The sequence below is a fragment of the Haliotis rubra genome, unplaced genomic scaffold (assembly GCF_003918875.1).
Source record: "Haliotis rubra isolate DU_JTF1 unplaced genomic scaffold, ASM391887v1 Scf821, whole genome shotgun sequence".
Taxonomy (NCBI): domain Eukaryota; kingdom Metazoa; phylum Mollusca; class Gastropoda; order Lepetellida; family Haliotidae; genus Haliotis; species Haliotis rubra.
The window spans coordinates 297,397-306,489 of NW_025767548.1; the positions used below are offsets into that span (position 1 = coordinate 297,397).

General features: G+C 42.0%; 1 protein-coding gene across 1 annotated transcript; it reads left to right on the plus strand.

Moving 5' to 3' along the window:
• The first annotated feature begins 263 nt into the window (after positions 1-263).
• Positions 264-8,683, plus strand: LOC124262106. The gene is made up of 5 exons (XM_046696554.1): positions 264-439; positions 4,351-4,422; positions 5,344-5,463; positions 7,164-7,252; positions 7,825-8,683. The coding sequence occupies exons 1-5, from the start codon at positions 377-379 to the stop codon at positions 8,582-8,584; spliced, it is 1,104 nt and encodes a 367-aa protein (XP_046552510.1). The 5' UTR covers positions 264-376; the 3' UTR covers positions 8,585-8,683.
• Positions 8,684-9,093: the final 410 nt, after the last annotated feature.

Here is a 9,093-nt window from a genome sequence, read left to right on the forward strand (position 1 = left end):
TATGCCTACATTTTTACTGGCAGTCACAAGGAAGCTGAATAGACATGGGGTTCAGTTATCAGATATATTTCATCAATACATCAGATAAGATTAGCTATCCGTTTTTCATAACCCAGTCTTGTTCTTGTCAATTGTTCTATGACACTGTCCATGTTGGGTTGTGATGGAGTGGTATTAGATGTCAGTAAGCCCTGACGAGTGTGATAGCTGTGTGTATGTTCACAACCGTCCACTGATAAATCTTCCGTTTCGTGACACAACCAGGAAGCTATGCTCAGTCACGTGACCACGCCAGTAAACCCACATGCACAACAGTGGGCAGGAACTTGTTCGTGTTTGACAATTTTCAGGTCGTTGGTGTTGTGTACAGGTGGAAATGGCGTCCCTGGACACACCTGTAATGGAAGGTTACCTGGAAAAGCAGAGCAGTGGCGTGTCGGTAAGTGTGGTCGAGTCTGACAAAAGTCTGTTGACAGGAAAGGTCATGTACTATGATATAGGAAGTGGAGTAACGCTGTGTTATATGGACAGAACATATATCCCTGTTGATTTATTGTTGTGACCGTTTTACTGTTATGTCAGTGAGTAAACAACACAGTAGAACATATCTGTCGTATACAGCCTTAGTCGCATAAGTAGGTTATGTGAAGTCAACCATGGACACGAGTCTGTGAGGACGACCTGATCGCAAAGGTATGTAGACACGAACAACGAGAGTGAATATTAAATGATTACACATGTCTTTCACAATGGGATCAGTACACTGTGTACTCCTTGTATGAGTTCACGGTTGTACACTCATTATCGTTATCGGAGATAATTTAGTGTTGGCAGAAGGTGCAATCTGAATAATTGTCTTCTTTAACCGTGTAACAAGTTTTTGTAGGCGTTTTCTCCAGGTTACTTTAAGGTGGCCTCGACCTTCGCCGAACACTATCGTAAGGCCTTATGTCATCTGGGGCTGGGGTAGCCTAGTGGTTTAAGCGTTCGCTCGTCATTGCGTGAAACCCATTTCTGGTGTCCCCCGCCGTGATATTGCTGGAATATTGCTAAAACCGGCGTAAAACTAAAGTCACTATCTCGTGTCATCTGTGTAGGCTACTCTGAGACCATATGTCGGTATATATGATCACTGATGTCAGGTTTTATAGTATGACCAGAAATTATTGAGAATTTTAGGAATATGTTTAATTGGATTTCTAGTATAAAAACCTTGACCAGCTATCAAGTGCTTGGTTTCATTCAAGAGAGACAACTCCGTTAATCCTTTTTCATTAGTTTGTGGAGAGTTATCCCCCTTTGTTTACTTGCTAGCAGACGACATTTTCAGTGATCCTCAGTATGGATGATTTAGAGAAGAGGAAGTTGATTTTAGAGTATTATAACAAGGACATCAGATCAGCTAAAGTGATTTCAAGTAAAACAGGCATCCCTTTGTCCACTGTTTATCGTGTTTTGAAAAATATTGCAAATGGATATGGCATTGAGCACCAGGGAGGCGCAGGTTGGCCCAGAAAATTGACTGTCGGTGACAGGAGGCGGCTTGGTATTCTTGTTTCTAAAAACAAAGGAAGGAGTCTAGAAAACTTACGGCTGGATTTGATTGATAGAGGAACTGTGGCTGTCTGTAAGAACTGAGCTGCATGCAATGGGTTGGCAGGAAAGTCGAGGAATTTCATCACCGATCATGAAACCTGAACAAAAGGAGCGAAGGTTGAACTCGTGTTTACAGCAAAGAGATATTAACTGGGACAATGTGATTTTCTCAGATGAAAGTTCTGTGTGGCTGTTGCTTAATACACTGAAATTCTGGACCAAGCAAACTGAAAAACCTTTGTATCAGCGCCCAAAGTACAGTCCGAAATTTAACGTGTGGGGTGGCATATCTGTGTTAGGGTCAACGCCCCTCTGTGTATTTGAAGGGAATATGAACAGTGAGCGGTACACAGATATTCTCGAGGGACATTTACTTCCATCTGCTCACGTGTTATATGGAAATGTTTGGATTTTCCAGCAGGACAACGACCCAAAACATCGTTCAAAGCATTCACAGGCCTGGTTTCGGACCCAAAATATGACATTATTAGATTGGCCAAGCTATAGCCCTGACCTAAATCCAATAGAAAATATTTGGGGACTTATGAAGGAAAGTGTCAATAAGAAAAATCTGACAAATATTGCTGAAATGAAAAAAGAGGTGGTCCGATATTGGGACAGCATGGACCACGACTTTCTAACTTCTTTGATCAGTAGTATGCCCCGCCGCATTGAAGCCTGCATTGCTGCCCATGGTGACTTGACAAAATACTAACTGTTCACCTGTCTTTGAATCTGGAGTTATGTTCTGCTAATATTCACATTTAACACGTGAGTAATGAGTGAAAAAAATATAAAAATTACAATCTTAAATTCTCAATAATTTCTGGTTGTACTGTAACGTGTCGTCAGTATACAGACCTTCCGATCTAATCGAACTGAAAGAACACGCGGCACTGTCAGATCAGTTACAGCCTGTGTCCCTGCAAACACGAACGATGAATTGTAAAATAACCCCAAATAGGGTGCCATACACTGTATGGGCATTTAATATAGTATTCCCGATTCTGAGTGAGTATGTTTTTACGCCGCTTTTAGCAATATTCAAGCAACATCACGGCGGGGGGTACCAGAAATGGGCTTCACACATTGTACCCATGTGGAGAATTGAACGCGGTTCTTCTGCGTGACGAGCCAACGCTTTAACCACTAGGCTATCCCACCGCCCCGATTCTGAGTTACTTTGACATTGATCGTTCCCATTTGGTGACAAACGGGCTGTACTTTAAACATTACCTCCTTCGACTCAAAGCATGTTATTGATGACTTGAAATTGATATGTATCGGGGTAGGTGACGTAATACATTGCTAGATAGCAAAGCAAGATACCCATTGTGACGTAATACGTTGCGAGATTCCAAATGCCACAGACATACACTGCAAGATACCCACTGTGACGTAATACATTGTTGGATAACAAAGCAAGATACCCATTGTGACGTAATACGTTGCGAGATTCCAAATGCCACAGACAAACACTGCAAGATACCTATTGTGACGTAATACATTGTTGGATAACAAAGCAAGATACCCATTGTGACGTAATACGTTGCGAGATTCCAATTGTCACAGACATACACTGCAAGATACCCACTGTGACGTAATACATTGTTGGATAACAAAGCAAGATGCTCATTGTAACGTTATACATTCATCATATCCAGTGCCATATGAGCATACAGTGTGGTTTTCACAAGCTGTCGGTGATCCGTGCGCTTTTATTCTCATTTTTAAAGAAGGCTTGATCAGCCAAATTCAACGTTTTACCAAAATTGGACATCTACTCTTGAAAACAGTTCACGTTATAAGTTATATACAAAATATAAGAGCCTTCTTGAGCCAGAGGGGTATCTGTCTTCAAATTTGGAATATAAATTCCGTAAAGTATTGGTCAAATTCAGAGCTGGTGTCTTACGTTTAAAGAATAACGTAGGAAGGTGGCAAAATATTGATGTATCTCAAAGAAAATATCCTGTATGTAAAGTAGATTTAGAAGATGAATACCACTTCTTGTTGAAATGTCCAGCTTATAAAGAACTTCGGGGTAGATTTTTGCCTAAGAATTTGCAAGTTAATATGATATCGAATAGCAATATCCTTAAACAAAACTGAAGACATTAACCATCTAGCTCGTTTTATCTTTTATGCTTACAAAAAAAGAGAAAACTTTGAAAATAGAAATAGGTATGAGTCAGGATAAGTATAAAAATATAAATTTTACTTGAAAAATTACATTATTCTAAATAATTTCAGTATTGCTATGTACATGTTACTGATATTTTTTCACTTTTCGTAGATAGTCTACCCAGGTAGACAGGTAAATGCTAAAATTTTAAAGAAATTGTTTCCTCTTTTCGTTCACAACTTCATACCTGTTTAGAATATGTATATTAATATGTATATGGACATGTGGCCTTCATACGTAATAAAGATTTTGATGATGATATTGACATGTCTGGATAAATGCCTGTACTCTGTTACACACGGGGCGGTGGGGTAACCTAGTGGTTAAAGCGTTCGCTCGTCACGCTGAAGAACCGAGTTCGATTCCCCACATGGGTACATTGTGTGAAGCCCATTTCTGGTGTCCCCTGCCGTGATATTGCTGGAATATTGCTAAAAGCGGCGTAAAACCAAACTCACTCACTGTGACACACAGTCACGTAATCCATTGATAGATACCCGGTGTAACATACTACACTGTAATGTGGTGTATCTGCTACCAGACACAATATAACACAGTGACTGTTTCAGCGGTTCCTGGGCAAGTCGCGGTTCTGGTGTTCGCTTCAGGATGGGTGTCTGCAGTACTGCAAGGACGCCAAGGTGAGCCGAGACACTGCTGGTAGAGTGTGGCTATCACGTGGGTAGTATTGTGAATCAACGAGTATCACACAATCCACCTATCTCGCATTGTGTAAACAACAACGAAAATCCCTCTGCCTTCTGCTATGTTGCAAGCTTTATCTACATATTAAGTGAGGTCAAAAAGAGTTCACCGTCACGTTTCAGAATATTGCAGTCCTTTTGGGTGTGTATGTGCGTGTGTGCATGCATGCGTAGATGTGTGTGTATGTGTGTGAATTAGTCGTGTGCTAAGATCGGAATTGAGATATCAATTAATGTTCGTGACTGATAAATTTTTGTTTGGTACATAGACATCTCAAAATAACTTCCTCATATCTCATACCCATTTTAAGATATCTAAAAACAATTCTTTATGCTTGCATTGGTTTTTCAACAAATGAATTAAATGATATGTTAAATTTATAATCTAAAATTTATAATAAAATAAGGCCTCATGGCAGTGTGTTATATTACGCCGTAATACTGTGTAAACACGATGCGTTGTCAACCTGTCACGTCATGATATGGCGCCACATCGTGCATTCATGCTGTGTTGCCATGTTGTGTTGTGCATTCATGCTGTTGCCATGTTGTGCAGGACTTCATGCTCTGTTGCCATGTTGTGCAGTCATGCCACTGTGTTCCATTACGCTGCAGATCCAGGTTAGAATTGATCTTCAGCAACCCATGCTTGTCGTAAGAGGCGACTAACGGGATCGGGTGGTCAGGCTCGCTGACTTGATTGACACATGTCATCGTATCCCAGTTGCGTAGATCGATGCTCATGCTGTTGATCACTGGATTGTCTGGTCCAGACTCGATTATTTACAGATCGCTGCCATATAGCTGAGTGCTGCATAAAAGTAAACTCACATTACGCTGCACTGGTGTGTGTTTCAGAGGTCGTCAGTCGTGGAGTCACTGATGCTGAGTGAAGCCCAGATGGTCAGGAAAACCAGTGGAGGCAAGCAGGGGACCCAGTTTGAAATCATTACCAAGAAGCAAAGGACGCTGTTGTTTGTAGGTCACCTGTATTATCACCTGGATAACACGATCAATGACACCTACACTACAGGGAGCATAGGTTATCACAGATATACACCTCCACTTTCTGTGTACAGAGATATGCTTTCTGACGTCCTTCCCGGCCTTCTTACGTTAGCCAGAGGCGGTGGGGTAACCTAGTGGTTAAAGCGATCGCTTGTCACGCTAAAGACCCATGTTCGATTCCCCACATTGGTACAATGTGTGAAGCCCATTTCTGGTGTCCCCGCCGTGATATTGCTGGAATATGGCTAAAAGCAGCGTAAAACTAAACCCACTCTCTCGTTTTTAATGTATTCGCCAGTCTCCAAGGCAGAAGGAGAATTTCTATGCGATAGGAAGTGAGTGTATAGGCGATACGGAGTGAATGTGAATAAATAAATAAACAAATTAATTAATCGCGGTCTTCTTACGTTAGCCAGAGGCGGTGGGGTAACCTAGTGGTAAAAGCGATCGCTCCTCACGCTGAAGATCCGTATTCGATTCCCCACATGGGTACAATGTGTGAAGCCATTTCTAGTGTCCCCGACAGTTATATTGCTGTAATATGGCTAAAGCGGCGTAAAACTGAACTCACTCATTAACTCTTACGTCAGCCACGACATCTTTGTCTTTTAGGTGACTGATCATATGTTTCTGTTTGAGTGTGTGTGTGTGTGTGTGTGTGTGTATACGTATGCACGGAGTGAAGGTGTGTGTGTCCGCGCGCGTGCGTTTTTAGAGGTTATTGCTTCACTAATGAACTGAAAATAATAACCCTCCCCTAATGCTGTCATATGTTGTCATGGTCCTCCTTGTACATATATTTTCTTGACCCTCACTGAAAACACGAAACGTATTAGCGTTGTATATTTTATTAGAAAATCTTCTTTATTCAGTACCCTCCCCAAATATCCGTATTCTTGATTTTTACGCCCCAGCCTTAGCCACTGGCATGTTTTGATGGGGGATGGGATTGACAGAAAACCACCCCAAATTCTTCTGACCTCCTGCTCACTTAAGAGCCAGTGACTGACTGATGTTTTCATTCGCTGCTGTCTGAAGTACTGGTTAGTAAGTTGGGTTTAACGTCTTTGATCAACTTTACATCACGGCGTGTCTGCGTAATGTGGGAGGACAGCCCGGAGTAAGGCAGGATATGCACCACTTTGGTAAAATCTACGAGCACGGATATGGTGCTAGCAAACGTAGAAACTTCATCGTGGCAAATATGGATTCCAACCCCTCGGCAATATTACAACCCGTTGTCAATACTGGAGTCCGGCTGGACATAGTACACTAGTGGTGACTTGCATGAACAGGTGCGGCGGGGTATCCTAATGGTTAAAGCGTCCGCTCGTCACGCTGAAGCCCCGGGTTTGATCGTTGCCTCTAGTAAAGGCTATGCACGTTAATCATAGTGAGTGAGTATAGTTGTACGCCGCTTTTAGCAATATTCCAGCAATAATACGGCGGGGGACACCAGAAATGGGCTTCACAGATTGTATCCATGCAGGGAATCGAACCCGGACGCTTTAACCACTAGGCTACCCCGCCTCCCCTCATTAGTAGCACAACTGCTTGAAATCCACCTGTCCGTTTCTCCATTGCTGTGTGTTTTTAATAGGTGTCCATGTTTAATTTCATTTCGACTTGAATGCTTTATTATGAAATTAAATCGCTTATCACGTGTTTAGACTGCAGCATCGACTGAAGAGTGCAGCAACTGGGTACGTCATCTGCAACAGGCCATGATTCACAAGGGCAAGACGACTTCCGGTAGAAGGTAGGTACATGGACAGTATGTTGCAAAACGTCTTCACACGAAAATCCAGTTTGGCCCCTATATATTCCCATATACATAGTGTCAACTGTAAGTGGATGTTGTCAAGGTGTCCCCTTCCCCGTCAGGTTATGATCAGAAGTGCTATATGTCCAATAGGGGGTACCCGGTAGGAATGGGTACCCGGGAGAGTGAGATAACATGTTAACCTAGCCTCTGACAAAGCAACGAATACTGCCGGTCCCTTGTTGAGGGATTCCAGGCTTGTAAACATACCTTATTACAACAGGGTAACTCTGTATGTACATTTGCCAATGTGCCATGTAGACATTACTGAACACTTCTACCACCGAGCCTCCGGATATTTTTTTCTAAATGGTTATTGTTTATAAAACGTGTATACCTGCCACCTTATTAGTCACCATATCGCACTCACGTACTCATTATTTGAACGGAAGTGAACTATGACCTGTCAATGTCAAGGAAATGTACATACGAATTTATTTGTATATGGCGTATTCTATTATGATGTCATTTAAAATTAACGTTTTAATGAAGCTGTTATTGTCCGCCAGACGTAATGTCCCCGACGCTGGCTATGAGGAGATCTTCATCGACGACGAGGCGGCTCCATCCGTGGTTACAAATACACATCGGACTGGTTGCGGCAACAGCACCTCGTCTGCATTGTACGCCGATGTAGCAGACTGCCTCCCCCCTGGTGGCCCACCAGAAAGGGTGTTGTCGTCTTCATCAAACATGTATGCGGAAGTCGCTGACTTGGTTCCAAGGACGACAAACGAATATCTTAACCCTTCGGAAACACAATTTCGGGAGAATTCTCTGTATGTGATTAACAAGGCTAAAGAGGCAGCAGAAGAAAAAGAACGAGGCGAACAGACGACATCCTTTGAAGCAGACGACATGGCCATTGGTTACTCGACATTGGATAGTTACCAAGATACGGGGGCCAAAACCCAGGAGACGAAGAAACCGCCACTTAATACTGAAGCAGATGCTGTTCCTGACTATGCCACCGTGCAAAAAGTAAAACGGGATGGCCCAAAGATCACACTGACACAAGCTCTTTCCCTGGACCAGGAAACAGTAGAGGGCGCTGCTATTGAGATTCTTGATAGTGCATTGAAAAGGATTCCATTGGGACCTGATCTTCCCGTATTGAACTGTTTGACAGAATACGACAGAAAACCATTGGATGATCTCAAAGAATTCTTGGCCAACAATCAGAAATTGTGTCGCACATCTTATACAAGGCTTGATGACAGGAACGATCCTGTGGCGAGACTTAAAGAACTTCTTCAAGAAATTGGTTGACCTATTCATCGACAATCGCTTTACTTAAACACATATGTACTATATATAAAAATAACATGTTGTACATTTCATTTCCAATAAAATTGAATTTTAGTCACAGAAAGTGTTTATATCTTACGGTATATCAGTTTGTAAAGTTGCAAATTTGTTTTTTTCAACAATGATTTACTTAAGAAATGTTACTTTCATTCCATTTTATAAGCGATACCAAAGACACTAATGCTAATCACGGTATTTCATATGCATCATAATAGACAACTTACAGAACTGTGTCCTACCCGGAGAGTGGCGGGTCAGAAGGTCTGTGCCCTAGCCTCGTCCTACTAAAACACGTTTATTAACTGGTACTTGTTGTCACTTATATATGCATTGTTTAGGGTATAAACCATGCACATGTCAGCTATAGTGTGTCGGAGTGAGCTATCCATGTTAAACTGCAGCTTGGTGTCCTGAGGACTAGGACTATAATACACACAGACACGTTCATGTGGCCATATGATACTGTATCA

Excerpts from the sequence above, each read along its gene's own strand:
- LOC124262106 (XM_046696554.1), top strand. The coding sequence starts at position 377 with ATGGCGTCCCTGGACACACCTGTAATGGAAGGTTACCTGGAAAAGCAG. Across the intron at positions 440-4,350 it reads AGCAGAGCAGTGGCGTGTCG|CGGTTCCTGGGCAAGTCGCG; the intron begins GTAAGTGTGGTC and ends TGACTGTTTCAG. Across the intron at positions 5,464-7,163 it reads AGCAAAGGACGCTGTTGTTT|ACTGCAGCATCGACTGAAGA; the intron begins GTAGGTCACCTG and ends TCACGTGTTTAG.